We start from the raw sequence: 15,496 nt of genomic DNA, 5'->3' as shown, positions 1-15,496 counted from the left end.
TGCATATTACCCAGTCTGACAGAACCCAGGGATGAAAAATTACACTTAGACTTTGGTAAAGAGGAGAGAAGCCAAAACAAGCACAAAATTGTGGAAACACAAAACTTCATCATGGTTTAGACACAGACGCTTTAGAAGGTGGAAAGGTCATCATAAACTACAAAACCTACAGAAATGTCACTTCCTCGCAATGAGCTAAACACAAAGGAACATTTTATAAAGAAATTGGAGGCTTCTGCTCAGTCTTTTAAAGCAGAAGAGAAACTAGCAGTTGGCAGGCAAGTGTGAAGCAAAGGGCAAAAAAACCTGAAGAACACAAGTCTTCACGGACTGATTTTATTTTTTTTAGACTCTGCGTGAATGCAATTTAACAAGTGAAGCCTTGAACATATTTGAAATTACTCTGCTTTACCAGATCAAACCAGAAGACAGCTGAAACGGCCACCAGACCAGCTGAAGCCTGTTGATCCTGTAGCAACAACACAAAATGTTGGGTTCAGTTGCGGTACTGGCTGGAGCACCCTGTGGTCTCGGTGACAAAGCAGCTCTTTTCACGCAGGCTCTCTCTGGTATCTCTGTCCCACACTGGCTCTTCGCCTTTTGTCATCTCATGGTGGAGTTTCTCACTTTATTCTCTTCTTTACTCGTGATAAACTAGTGAGCAGGATCCAGCTGTCTGCTGCAGGGCATTGTTGTGGGTCCTTTTTGGAAAAAACAGAGAAGAGGAAGCAAAAGTGTAAGTTGATGGAAGAGTTTAGCTGGGTGGACAGATGGGGAAGGCCGTTCTCTCTGATATGTTACTCAAAAAGATCCAGCAAGGTGTGATTCATAGCTTGGATGTGGGGAGACAAGGAGTAACCAGAGTGGAAGAGTTAGTCTTAGGGAGAAGGAGGTCTCCTTTGCCTTGATCAGTTAACTTCAGAGAACCTGACTGACCCTAGTGTTTATTCATCTGGACTTTTTTTGATCCACCCACACCTATGCCACTACATTGACCATCAGATTTTTTTTATTAGCTCAGCTGCTTTCCTTCCCTGGAAGCCTCCCAGATTAACTTCTCGAGTGCTTAATTTCCATAGTGTACCACACTCAGACCAGAAGCTGAGCACTAACCTGCTCTGTCTGCAGGACACGTGTCTCAACGCTTTCTCTCCCACTTTCTTTACGTATTTACACCTGTAAACTGGATCCTTCACCCTTCTGGAGCTGGGCTGGGGGGGTTCCCTGCTGCTTCCCTTTAGTTCTCATCCCATCAGTCCTACCACAGCCTGGAGACGCTGCCTTCTACCTTGAAAGTCCTCTCCAGCCCAGCTAACTTCACTTAGCAGGCTGAACCGACCTGTCCTCTCCCCAGCCTTTATGTTTCCTTGGCTGGGATTCAGCCTCGCCTGCCAGCTCTGCTGAACACGCTCTGCTCTCCACGCTCCGAGAGTGCTCCAGGCTCCGCTGGTCTTGTTAAACCCTTAAAAAGTGAAAAACATTCTAGTTTGAAAAGAGCTGGAGGTGGAACTCCTCTCCCAGACTTACGGACCTGCTTTTGTTCTTTTAACTCCTCTGAATGTGGTTCCTGCAGTTGCCTCACCCAGGCCTGTACTTGACCTTTCCTTTGGCTTTTTCCTGGAATCCTTTATGGACCGGAGACCTTTGCCTTGTGCACGCGTGCAGGCAGCAAACCACGACAGAGCAGGGTAAAATGGGCACAGAAAGGGTAATTCAGATACGTTCTCTGCCCCTCCCTTCATCTTTGCCCCTTCTCACAGCACTTCTGCCTTAACATTCCCACAGGTTTCAAGGGGCTGGGGGAGCTAGATGGGTTCAGCAGCCATAGCTCGGAAGTCAGTCGTCCTGGCAGGATTTCTTGCAGATCTGCAGCCCTTGGCTGTCCCAGGCCGTGGGCTCTGCCATCCCAGTCGATCCCCTGATGTAAACCAACCCAACCCCACCTAACTCAACTCAACTCAGCTCAGCTCCACCTCACCCAATCCCACCGAACCCAACTCCACCCAACTACATCCAACCCAACTACATCCAACCCCACCTCACGGAACGGAACCTAACCCAACCCAACTCCACCCCACCCCACCCAACCCATCCAACCCCACCCAACCCAACCAACCAACCAACCCAACCCAACCCAACCCAACTCCATCCAACTCAACCCTGCTGAACCCAACCCAACCCAATGCCACCCCACCCCATCCAATCCAATCCAACCCATCCAACTCCACCCCATCCAATCCAATCCAATTCAATTCAATCCAATCCATCCAACCCCACCCAATCCAACCCATCCCACCCAATTCAATGAACCCAACCCCACCCAACCCAACCCCACCCCACCCAATTCAACCAACCCAACCCAACCCGTCCAACCCCGCCCAACCCAACCCCATCCCACTGAATTCAACCAACCCCACCCCACCCTACTCAACCCAACCCCACCCCATCCAACCCCACTCAATTCAACCAACCCCACCCCACCCTACTCAACCCAACTCAACCCATCCAACCTAACCCCACCCAATTCAACCAACCCAACCCATCCAACCCCACCCAACCCAACCCCATCCCACTCAATTCAACCAACCCCATCCCACCCCACCCCACCCTACTCAACCCAACCCGACCCCATCCCATCCAACCCCACCCCACCCAATTCAACCAACCCCACCCCACCCCACCCTACTCAACCCAACCCCACCCCATCCCATCCAACCCCACCCCACCCAATTCAACCAACCCCACCCCACCCCACCCTACTCAACCCAACCCCACCCCATCCAACCCCACCCCACCCAATTCAACCAACCCCACCCCACCCCACCCTACTCAACCCAACCCCACCCCATCCAACCCCACCCCACCCAATTCAACCAACCCCACCCCACCCTACTCAACCCAACCCATCCAACCCCACCCCACCCAATTCAACCAACCCACCCCACCCCACCCCACCCACCTGGGGACGCACGACCTGCCACCTTGCAAGCATCACCAGCACGTGCAACGGGTGGTCCCATCAGGACTTGCCGCAGCTCCTCGGGGACGCGCCTGTCGTGCCGGCGACAGCCACAGACAGAGACCCCTCGGCGGGCACAGGCTCCATTTTACGAGCCCCCCCCCGGGACGACACCCAAAACCCCCCCCAGGGTTCCCGCTGCCGCAGGCCCCGCCCCTCGCCCCGCCCCTCCCGCCGAAGGGGCGGGGCTCTCGCGGCGCCTTCCCGGCGCCCTCGCTTCCCGCAGCGCGCATGCGCCGCCCGCCGCCGCGCAGGCGCCGTCGGGGCGGCGAGCGGGTCCCGAGTGCCGTGGCCGTTGCCGTGCGCCGTTCGCAGCGGGGCGGCGCGGCGGGGATGAGCCTCCGCCCGGCCCGGCCGAGGGGACGCGGGCAGAGGGACGTTGCGCTCCAGCCCGGGCTCCCCGCGGCCCGCTGTCGCCGCCGCTCGCCGCTGCCGGAGTCCCGCAGCCGCGCGGTCGGGGAGCGCCGCTGACCGGAGCCGCCCGCTCGGGCCCTGCCGGTGCCGGGGCGCGGGAGGGGGGCGCGCAGGTAGCGGCGCGGTTGAGCCCCCGGGGGGGCGGGGGCCGTGCGGGCGGCCCGGCCCCCCCTTCCCCTCCGCTCCCGTCCCGTCCTTTCCCTTCCTTCGGCGGGCGAGGGGGGGGCCGCGGCCCGGCGCCCGCGGGCGGGATGGTGGAGCCGCCCGCAGCCCCCGCGCCGGGCCGGGAGGCGGCCGAGCCGAGGCGGGCCCGCGCCGGCCGCCGGAGCGGCTGAGCCGCGCCCCGCGGGGCGGCCGCTGGCGGAAGGATGACCGCTCCCGCGCTGCTGCCGCTGTCCGGGCGGAGGTTGCCCCCCCTGCCCCTGGGGGCCTCCGCCTTCCCGCACCACCGGGCCACCCTGCGGCTCTCCGAGAAATTCATCCTGCTCCTCATCCTTAGTGCCTTCATCACCCTGTGCTTCGGGGCGTTCTTCTTCCTCCCCGACTCCTCGAAGCACAAGCGCTTCGACCTGGGCTTGGAGGACGTGCTCATCCCGCACGTGGACACCAGCAAAGGGGACAAGGACCTCGGCGGGTTCCTCATCCACGGGCAGGGCCGCGACCCGCACCGGCACAGGTGGGTGCTGCGCTGGCCGGGGGGGGCACTGGCGCGGCCCCGCGGGAGCGGAACCGGGGGAGGGGGAGATGGGCGGCTCGGGCGGCTCCTTCCCGTGCCGCGGGCGCTCCGAGCATCGCATCTTCCCGGCGGGGATCAGCTCCTGAGCCCGAGCCTTGTAGTCCTCCGGCTGCCATATGGAACCGTGGCTCCGCGTTCCCGTTTCCAGTGGGAATTCAGCCTCCTGGCCCGCGAGGGCTGCGGGGATAAACAGGAGCTTTCCTTGACCTCCTCGCCAGTTCCCTGGGTAGCTCGTGGAAAGAAGGGGGATAAGTTTTGGCGTTTGCGGAGACGGTGTAAGCGGCTGAAAAACTGCTGCTTTTCAGTGCCTCCTCAAAACGGCTGCTCCTTGCTGGGTGGTGGAGCCAGAACTTTGGTCTGACGAAGGCTGACGGGTCTGCAGGGCACGGAACTAGCGTAGGTGGCACAAGCGCCCTTTTCTGGCCCTTAAAATCTCGTGGTGTTTTGGTATTCCAGGCAATTGGAGGTGCCCGTGGCTGAGTTGGTTGTGTTTGCCCGTGTAAAGAAATGAGAGGTAAAATAGTAGTGAAGGTAACAAGGGTAAATGTCATGCTGTCCATAGCTTTTTTTTGGGGTCCACCTAAAGCTTTGTGCGGCATAAGCCTCTCAATGTCTGAGGCTGGGTTGTGCGAAGTTAAACCTTCAAAACCAAGATTAAAAAACTTAAATGAGGGTTATACTGTACATTTGCTCCTACCATACTTGAATTGCTTAAATCCCACCCTAGTACCTGGATTGCAGTGAAGCCGACTGATGTCTCCCCACTGTCAAAGATGTGCGAAACGGGATGATGATGAGTGATAAAGTGTGTGCTCTTCCACGCCTAAATTGGTAATACAGTGAGATTTAAAGGAAGATTACTTGTGCTGGTGGTGTTCCTCTGAGAACAGTTTAAAATATATCCTATTGCCATGATATCAGAATTATTTAAAGGTTATTTGTGCTAGATTAAACCGAGAGGATACGATTGCTTCTCTCACTCGTAACAGATGAATAGACTACCTGAATACCATGGTATTTTTCCTTAAGGCATCTTTGCCATCAGATGTCTCGGGGCACTTATCATGAGCTCTTTCTCCTTAACTGAAAGGGCAGGGATGCTTAATGTTTAACAAGGACTTTGTTTGTCTATGATCTTAATTGCTGGTGCGGTTAAACGTCGCACAAAATGTAGGTTTGGGCACTCTCTAACGCGCCTTTGAAGTTCTCATCTTTCACTGTCTGTCTTTTTTTCGTGATCTTATTTCTCAGCTTCCCCAGTCACTGTGCTACACGCAGTCAAAATCAGGTTCTGAAGAGGAGAGAGATGAAATAAAAAGAAGAGTTCGGGGATTTTCAAATCTCCAGCTGTGACTGTTGGACCTTGCGTTGCCCGGTAGATGGGCTGTAGAAAAAGGAGTTTGTTAGTACTGATGGTTCTGGAGCGATGCTCTTGATCAACCTGCTTACGTGGGTCCTTTTCAGGGTTCCTCTTCAAGTGTGATTAGCGAGGCTGCAGCTTTAGTAACTGGTGCGTACTGGTTTTGTCTGTCATGTAACAGTGACTTACACCTGTTGGAGCCAACCGCGTTGTGCTCGTTTGGGATCTGTTCTTAAACAAAGTGGTCATCGTGTCATCCGTTAACTCTCCTGTGGTTCCTCCTTACGTGTGTACATGCCCTCTACCCAAAATTATCCCTTATATACCGTTCCTCATGGCCGCCTTGGGAGTTGTTATTTGAGCAAGAATAGATATTATTCCTGCTGTTTCAGTCCTGCAAACCACTGGACTACTCCAAGCTCAACTACTAGACAAGCCTGCCTGCTTGTAGGACACGTGTTCTTTACTTCTGGAGCAACTTTTTGGGCTTATTACCACGTAATCTTATCAGCAAGCGATTTGCTACCTTCGAGGTGGTGTGGTGGCTGTTTTCTGAAAACACCTGTGGCTGTTTTCAGGGACATGGACAGGTATTTTGAGAAAGTGTAGGGTCTCCAGTAGTGAATTCTAGATGACGTGTTCCCTCGGTCTGGGACGGAAAACTTTGTTCAGCTTTCTGTCAAGAGCAAAGTCCAGCGTCAACTACTCTGTAAGCGTTGGACTTCGGATGGCACCGGAGGAGTTACGGTACGAAAGATCACGAGAAGTTACTACTGATAGTACAAGGGAGGGTGTGGTGTAAGATGTGTGGTGTGGGAATGGCTTGACAAGCTGCACTTTGAAGGATTATGGGTGTTCAGAAGAAATCGCATCCAAGGTCAAAGGTCGCTTGATCCTGAAATGACAGGTGTGTTGGTTTAGTGATGGAAGGAAAGTGTTTCTTCTGTGAATGCTGGTGTTGACCTCTATGAAATGATAAAACCCACTTATCATTATTATGCTGCTCCCGAAGCTATAGAATCATGGAATGGTTTGGGTTGGAAGGGACCTCAGAGACCATCCAGTTCCAACCCCTCTGCCATGGGCAGGGACACTCTCCACTACACCAGGTTGCTCAAAGCCTCATCCAACCTGGCCTTGAACACTTCCAGGGATGGGGCAGCTACAGCTTCTCTGGGCAACCTGTGCCAGTGCCTCACCACCCTCAGAGGGAAGAATTTCTTCCTGAGATCTAATCAAAATCTCCCCTCTTTCAGTTTAAAGCCGTTGCCCCTTGTCGTGTCACTACACACCCTTGTCCAAAGCCCCTCTCCAGCTTTCTTGTAGCCCCTTCAAGTACTGGAAGGTGCTGGAAGGTCTCCCCGGAGCCTTCTCTTCTCCAGGCTGAACAGCCCCAACTCTCCCAGCCTGTCTTCATAGCAGAGGTGCTCCAGCCCTTGCATCATCTTTGTGGCCTCCTCTGGACTCGCTCTATAATATTTTAATGCTCTCTTTCCCCTACCCCTTACGTTTTGAGCTTCAGAAGCTGTTGAAGGATATTCATGTTTCTAACTTCTAGTGAAGTACAGCAGTGATGTAAGGAGGGGGTTGTCATGCAGCCGTGCTTTAGTGTTGGGTGTGCCAACAGTGATTCTCACTGGACCTTCTCTGTGTTCCTCATGCTGCTTTCCCACCTCTTCCCCTGGGCCCTCATGACATTCCTGAGTGTTTTTATTATTGTTACAGTGGTTACCCCTTGGTGACATTAACTTTGCATCGTTCCATAGCCTGTTTTTTTTTACTGCTCATGTTCCACTTCCCTTCTCCCCTTCCAGACAGAAAAAGGGAGAAACCCCGCTGCCTTCCTTGATGGTCTGAAGTATTTGTACAAGAGTTACAATGTCCTTGCCTATCATCCAAAGAAAAAAAAAAAAAATTCTTGTAGGATGATGGTTAAAATCTGGAATAAAACTGCGGTTTGTGTTTTGGGAAGTGGATGGGCTGTGATCCAAGCTAATGCTCAATTTAACTGTTAATTTCGTGGGTGAGCTCTTGGTGTGCACCTGCTGGGTGACTCGTGGGGAATGGGTCGGTGGTGGTGGAAGGGTGCACCACCACGTGTGCTCTGGGAGGAGGGAGAGTGGCAAGGGCTGGTCCAGGGCTTGTGAAGGTAGGTGCGTGCACGTGCTTTTTAGACATCGTTTTCGTTTCCCAAAGGTGAATTTCTCTCCGTTTCAAAGAGGACATTTCAGAGATGCTGCAGTTCTGAAGACACATCTTGCCTAACAAACTTGTGGGTCACTCAAAATTTGTTACGCAGTTTTAGATAACTGTCACTTCTCCCAAACTTCTACATCTTCCCTGCCACACAAAACCAAAGTGTTTCTCGCTGCCTTGTTGCTTTCCAGCTATATTAGGTCCTTCATTCTTCAGTACCACGTCTGAAATATTGCTTTGGAACAAAACCAAAACATTCTTACGGTTGCTTGACATCTAATGTAAGTGACCGAGAATGCAGACGCGCTGTAATCTCCTTGATATGTCAGATTTTTTTAAAATAGGATTAGCAGCAATATGAAAATCGAGCTGACTTGTTTCTTTAATGATGTGTCAAGCAGCTGCTCTTTATATGACTTGACAAAAGTTAAGATCATTTCTGTGCAAAAGCACGTTAATCTTAAGAAGCAACAAATAATGTAATTTTATGAGCTCGAAGCTGCAAAGCCACTTTGTAACAGCGCCTGGACTATCCTTGTGCCAAGAATTCAGTCCTTCACAATTTTGAGCTGAGGGGAGACCTGATTACAGCCTACAAATACTTGAGAAAAGATGGTGGGGAGGTGGGGGAAGGGCTCTTTACATTAGTGTTGGGTGATAGAACAAGAGGAAATGGGTATAAGCTTAGTCAGGGGAGGTTCAGGTTGGATGTTAGGAAGTATTTCTTCTCTGAAAGGGTTGTCAGCCACTGGAATAGGCTGCCCAGGGAGGTGGTTGAGTCCCCATCCCTGGATGTGTTTAAGAATAGGGTGGATGATCTACTTGAGGATATGGTTTAATGGGGATTAGGGATGGTTGGACTCGATGATCTCTAAGGTCTTTTCCAACCTAGAAATCTATGAATCTATGAATTTATGAATTTGCAGAGCTTCCACCTTCAGCTGCCAAGTCGCTGTGTGTTACCCCACGTTGTGGTTCCTGCCCGTGCTTATGGAAAACCACCAGCCCTTGTGTCATCAGACTGGGAGCAGGTGCTGCAAACACAGCTGAGCACCTCAGCGGCTGTGGCTGCTGGGTGCAGGTAGGTATGGGTGGGTGTAAATCAGCCTTGGACTGTGTTTCTGGGAAGCTGAGGAATATTGGCTTCTTTTTATGCAAAGACACAAGCTCAGCGGTGTGATATGACCAGTTGTGGGTCAGCAGCTGTGTGGCAGCAGTCTAAAAGTGCTCTTTCTTCTTCTGCTCAGTATAAGGTTGTCTCTGGGGCAGTAGCAGCTGCTGACTCTACTCTTAAGAGATAAAAGCAACAAAAATGGTTCTGAAGAGCTTTCAGTCTTAATTTCTTCTTTTAAATCCTGCAATTTTTTTTTTTAAAAAAAGACACATGAAAGGCTTAATATGCTTCTTTTGAATACCTTTATCTTCTCTGGTCTGTATGACTTAATTAACCATAGTAGAAGTGGGCAGAGGAGATAATTTAACCTCTATTACTCAGTGGGATCAGTGTGTCCTGTCATCCTCTGCCGTGCCATCAAGTGTAAAAGTGCATAAAACTCTTTGCTCTTCCTTTCCCACCTTTACTTGAGGTACAGCTCATTAGTCTAATTAAGAGTATTTGCTATTGTGACTCAGAGAACCTGTTTTTTCACCTGAAAAGTCAGGAGCCAGTGTAGTGTCTGGGCCCCAACTCCTACTCTGTCCAGTTCTTCACTGGATGAAGTTGGACCTGCCTTTGGAGTGGACACAGTCTCTGCGAAGCACGGACACTGAGTTGAAGCTGAGGTGCTTGGTCTGGAAGCAGGGGGTGTTCAGGGTGTAACATGCAGGAGATGCAGGTCCTCATGGTGACATCTGTGGAGCCAAAGTCAGGGTTTGGAAGCGTCTTGTAGTCTAGGGCAAGGAAGTTGTACTGAACTGCTGGCAGTCTTCAGCTGCTGGAGCTGCTGCAGGAGCACTGCCCGTCTTTATCTGGAGGCTTTCCTCAGCTGGAGTAAAGGAGCCATATGTCATTCTCTGTCCTGGACACCGTTTCGAGGAGAGGCTTGAGAAATGATGCTGGTACCTGAAGATATATGGGAGTTTGATTTCTCTTGATTTCTTCTGGAGTCCCCACGTTATACCCTTAAACTCAATTTGAAATTCTTCTGGAGTAGTACTGGACTGTGGGAGAGGTACCCTCTTGTTTTATTTCTGAGGTTCCGCTGAAATTAGCGTGTTATGTTGTAGGCTGAGAAGTGCTTTCATCTTCAAATTACAAAATGCAAATTCTAGACCATCTGTCTAGATGTCCTCCCTCCTCCCCCCATCTGCTGAACAGCCTACATCATATGTAGAGTGCTGCTTTCTTCAAGTTACCGTGCTGTACTCCAGTTTGTCAAAGTATTTCCTGTGTTAGGAAAGAGAGGAGTCGAGGGCTGGTGTTCTCCAGTTCTTATCCTTTCCAGTTTATTTTTTTCTTAAAAAAAAAAAAAAATCAAAGTTGTTGGTTTTCTGCATGATCGACACTTTATCTACATGCTGGAAAACAATCAGGCGTGGGAAAACTGCAGCAAGTCTGCTGGCTGGGTTGAGGCCAGCTAGTGGGTGGGAGACAGGAGCACTTTGGTTCATTGGGAGTCTTGTCGATTCAAATCTTGGAAGGACTTTAGCAGAAACGTGGATTGCCTGATGATGGTAGCAGTGTAGGCAACAGTAAGCAGCACGGCTAGTTGTGGGTGCATTGCACTGTGAGAGGATCAGGAGATGGGAGAACTCTTAATTTCCTGCAGTAAGTACAAACATCTTGACCACACTCAGCTGGTTCCGAGTTGGAGTTTTGCTTCCTCACACCAAATGTGTGTAAAACTAATTAAAAGTTTGGTGACACCACGTGTCATATGTGTACGTGTTTTCATAACGATTGAACTGAGACTGAATATGGGCAAAGAGGGAAAATTTTTTTAACGCCTTTCTTCTCGTGTACTTCCCTAAGAAGCCTGTGGAAGTCCAAAACGTGGTCAGTGATTTTACTCCACCATCCCATGCTTCCGTTACGGCAGCTCTCAGTGTTGGGAAGAGCTGCTCTGATGGGTGGGCAGCGGTTCCTCGCAGTAGTTGTTGGGGTTGACAACAACTGGGCAGCCTGTTCCAGTGCTCTGTTGTCAAGTGGGAACTGGAGAGTGTGTGTTTGGATGCAGCTTGTGGGATTTGTTCTTTTCCCTACGTTTCCACTTGCAGGCTCAAGTGAGCGCTGTCGATTTTCTTAGCTCAGGAACTAGATCATCACTTTATTACTAAAATTCAGAGTTCTGTTGCAAGTTAAGTGTTTGTGGGGATAAGTGTTCAACAGGCTGACAAGGTAGTAAGGCCAAGGAAGAAGAAAATTAAGAACCTTTCCCCTGCCACTCAAACCTTGAAATAAAAAGTCTTAAGGCTCTGAATGTCCTGTATGATTGTAACTTTTCCAAAATACCAGCTTTTACAATAGTTATCTACCTCTGACGTGATCCATATGACTTCTCTTTCTCTTTGAATTCAACAAACAGATTTTACTTTATTATCTTATTGTATTGAGAGTGAATACACTTATTCATGGTGGGGGGAAATATTTGAAAAGCTTTAAGACTTTCTAAGTTCTTATAGTATATGTTTGCTCACAAAATTTGTAGGCTTTTGATTCCTTTTGTCTTTATCTTGTTGTCTAATCTAGTATCCTGTATGGAGCAAATTATGTAGCTTCATCTATTCACTCAAAGATCTGGAGGTTTGGTATTATTTGCATTACTTAGAATTTGAAGATCTCAAAAAATAAGGGAGGTAATCTTCCCTGGTAACTTCCATCCCTGTTTTTTGAGTACCCAACCAGGTACACTGGTGTTTCTAAAATTAAAAAAAAATAATAATTGAGAAGATCTGTTATAGGTGATTTCTTAACATTCTCTTCTACGCTAGAAACTGCTTTTTAAATGTATCTTGAGCCTCGTTTCTTAAGCAAGCAAAGCTTACGTGGTTGTGCCATCTGCTCACCTGTAGTGCTCGCTGACCCCGTTCTGTTCTCCCCCAGAAGGTCCATCGGCAGCCCAGGGCAACCTCTGGAAATTAGCACCTTTCCGTATCTCATGCATGTCTTGGCGCTGGGTGAGAGAGAGGGGCCCTAATTCGGGACAGCGCTGAAGGGGGAATTGTGGCCCGGAGCCCCAGAGTCATTTCACAGAATTCCAGAATGTCAGGGACTGCAAGGGACCTCAAAGGATCATCTAGTCCAATCCCCCTGCCGGAGCAGGACCACCTAGATCAGATCACACAAGAATGCGTCCAGGTGGGTTTGGAACATCTCCAGACAAGGAGACTCCAAAACCTCTCTGGGCAGCCTGTTCCAGTGCTCTGTTCCCCTTACTGGGAAGAAGTTCTTCCTCATGTTTAAGCGGAACCTCCTATGTTCCAGCTTAGATCCGTTTCCCCTTGTCCTGTCACTGGATGCCACTGAGAAGAGCCTGGCTCCATCCTCATGACAGTCACCCTTTCCATATTTATAAACATTAATGAGGTCCCCCCTCAGTCTCCTCCAAGCTAAAGAGACCCAGCTCCCTCAGCCTTTCCTCATATGGGAGATGCTCCACTCCCTTCATCATCTTTGTGGCCCTTTTTTTGTCACGTTTGTGACACTCAATGTGCTGCTGGTCCGTCTGCACGAGCGTGACACTGAGCCAGCCGCAGCGTGTCCCCTGCGCTCCGCTGGTGGCTGGGGCAGGGACTGGGAACCAACTGGGTGTTATGGGATGCCCATAGCAACGGGGTGCATTACTGAGGCAGTAGGAAGCACTGGGGCAGAAAGCTGAAGGCCACTGGTGTCGGGGATACAGGGCTGGGTTAGTTCTGTGCCTTTATTTGCCCAAACACTGACTCGTGTTTATGATTCTGTCTCGCTGCCTTTGGCTTTTAAAATGCTCTCGTGACGCAAACCCATGAGCTGGATGACCGTGCGTATGGTGTTCTGCATGAGTTTCATTAATGTTTCATGCCATTTCTTAGTGCTAGTCACCTCCTAAACCGCCAGAGGATTTCGTAAGTGCTTCCCCAGCTCCTCGCCGGAGTGCTGCCGTTGGAGCCTGCAATGGACTGGTTGCTGTTTTCCACGATTCCGTTTGAGTCCGTGAGTTTGAGGCTTTCCTTTGCCTTAACATTGTGTGATCTGATCAGCGTGGCCTGAGCAAACCAGCAGCTTTTGGGGAGCCCATACGATGAAAGTTTGCCGCGTAAAGATTTAAGAGCTCTTAAATGAGATGACTTGGAGTCTGTTAACACCAGCATGCAGAAGAAGGTCAGTTTTCACATTTAATGCGTGCTCGTAGCAACTCGGAAGACTTTTGCAAGATGACATTCATCTCAGCTGAGCTTTAGCAGTTTGGAGGCCAGCGAGGCACTCGAGGTTTGCACGGGCAAGCTGCAGAAGTGGATAGTTTCGCCCTCTCAGTGATTTGTCATTCTTCTCTGGGAGCTGCTGACATGCTTTAACTGGCGAAGTGTCCAGTCAGGCCGTTGGTGAGCAGGTGTCCCTCAGTGGTAAATCAAACTAAGCTGTTTCACTTTTTATTGGGACCGACCAAATGTGCTCACCAAGGGGAAGAACAACATCTCATCTGTGGGAGCAGCGTATTCCTTAAAATCCTTCAGTGGGAAGGGGAAGATCCCATCTGGCACGTTCTTGCTCCGAATGTCCCGCATGATAAGTAACTCATGCAGCATATGCTGGGCTGGGCTCGTGGTTCAGCTTTGTTGGCCAGTAAGAATAGCTTGCAGCACGTGCTGTTTCCTCAGCAGGTTTTTCTGGATATGGTGCCATCTTTACGGATGTGTTGCATTTTGAGGGCTAGTTACTCTTTTCCCTGTGCGAGTCAGGGGATCTGCTTTTGCTCCGTGCTTGCATCCTTTCTGTAGTGTATTTTAAAAATCATACTCCAGAGCTGACTTTCTGGACTGCAAACTTCCCACTTGGTTTCATTACTTTTATGAAATAAAATTTGTTCTATGCTTTAAAAACAGGACTTGGCAAAAACACGCGCCACTGTCTCGGCTTGTTTGAGGTGGCAAAAGGAGTGGGAAGGATGCTTCTTGGAGAAGAGGGGAGTTATTTTCCTGGATAAGATACAGTATTCTCTCCTTGCCCCCCCTTTTTTTTCCTCAAAGAGAAAATTCAGTCCTGAAAAAAATGATAGCGGGAAGTAGTTTGACTAAGAACCAGGTTTTTAGTGACCTTTTTAAATCTCTTGTTAATCAGGTTTATCTCAGAAGCGCTGAAGACTGTTTAAGACTTAATAATTGCAGGTGATACGAGCACGTGTCCATTTTCCCAGTGCTATAATCCACATCCTTAGTTTCCTAAAGGCATCTCTTCTGCTGTCACTGGCTTCTATTTGAGTGGAAAGTGTCCTGCAAATGATGAAGTAATGCTGGTATTGAATTCGGAACTGCAATGCACAGTGTTCTGGAGAAGAAAATACTGCAGAGGGGTAAGTAGGGTCTTCTGCGTCGTGGAGTTCTGATGTTAGGGTATTGAAGGAATTCAGATTTCTACTTTTGGGAGTAATTCCACCTTCTAGAGGAATTGGAGTCCATGGCAATTAAAGTATTAATGGGTCTGTAAAACAGCCGTTTTCCATTAAATAGGAAAACTCAAAACCAAATGAGAAATAGTGCTGAGAATTAAATTTTCAACTTCAGTTTTATCACTGTATCTTGCACTTTGTTTCTGGTGATTGTGACTCTGAACTGTTAAAAACACTGATTTAGGTACTTCAGAGCAGTCAAGTTGGGTCTACTGTTACGTGTGTTGAGTTGGTCCCTGTCAGTGCAGTTCATTGATGAACGTTATGCCTGTTTCTGTGTGGACTGAATTACTAGTTCACATCCCAAATGATGGAAGGGAACTTAACTCCATGGTAATAACTGTCCCCCTGATAACTGAGAACTTGTTTTTTAGTTTTATATTGTGTCTGTGAACTTTCTCCCATTGAGGAGCTGATACCTGTGGAAGGATACCCAGGTGTCTGTGGTGTCTATAAAGTGCTCAGTGAAGTGGATAATCGGTTGTCACTGCTGTCATTTCAATACTTGCATGGGAAACTTGCAAACCGATGGCTGATGAGGTGACTGATACTCTACTGGAGTTTTTTTTATAAATAACTTCTGTAATGAACTTGGTCCAGCCTTTTCTTGTAGTGATATTGGTGAACAGAACGATGGGGAATCGTTCAAAATTGTATCGGTAACCAAAGGAAGCTCTCCTATAAAAACAACACCAAAACACCCTACTCAACTCCCATCATTCTTGGTATTACTTGGTCTGAAAAACAACAACAGCAAAAGACCAGTGATGGAAGAGAACCTGGAATGTTTCTGGCTGGCGTTGGCCCAGCTCTGTGCTGGCATGGCAGCGTTTGATAGCCCCTTGCTGGCCAGAGAAGGCGGTGGGAAGGCTTTATTGACCCATAAAGTTAAATGCCTAATGGTGACTTTGTTCTTGATACGTTTGTGAAACAACAGAATTTTTGAGATTGTGGTACTAACACGACGTGTGAACCTCAGGTCCTTGATTTGCTCTGGGTTTTATCCATCTGTAGTCTCTTGATCTGTTTATTTTGGTTGCTGTAAATCACTTGAGCACTAATTTTATTCAGATGGACAGGCTATTGCAGTTACACAGTCGTTTGCTTGACACCCCTCTCCCCTCTTTAGACATCATTTCCTCAGAATAGCATCTGGACGTCACGCTACGGTGGGACTAGATCATCCA

At 49.3% G+C, this 15,496-nt stretch overlaps 1 protein-coding gene across 1 annotated transcript in view; it reads left to right on the top strand.

The window, feature by feature from the left end:
- The first annotated feature begins 3,801 nt into the window (after window positions 1-3,801).
- Window positions 3,802-15,496, top strand: part of MAN1A2 (mannosidase alpha class 1A member 2) — a 123,736-nt gene continuing 112,041 nt past the window's right edge. Inside the window, exon 1 of the mRNA XM_086616575.1 lies at window positions 3,802-4,109. Within this exon, the coding sequence (XP_086472701.1) occupies window positions 3,802-4,109 (308 nt within the window). The remainder of the gene's footprint in view (window positions 4,110-15,496) is intronic.

The sequence above is a fragment of the Tauraco erythrolophus genome, chromosome 1 (assembly GCF_009769465.1).
Source record: "Tauraco erythrolophus isolate bTauEry1 chromosome 1, bTauEry1.pri, whole genome shotgun sequence".
Classification (NCBI taxonomy): domain Eukaryota; kingdom Metazoa; phylum Chordata; class Aves; order Musophagiformes; family Musophagidae; genus Tauraco; species Tauraco erythrolophus.
Note: the sequence above shows the minus strand (reverse complement) of the source record. Positions and strands in the feature narration are given on the sequence as shown.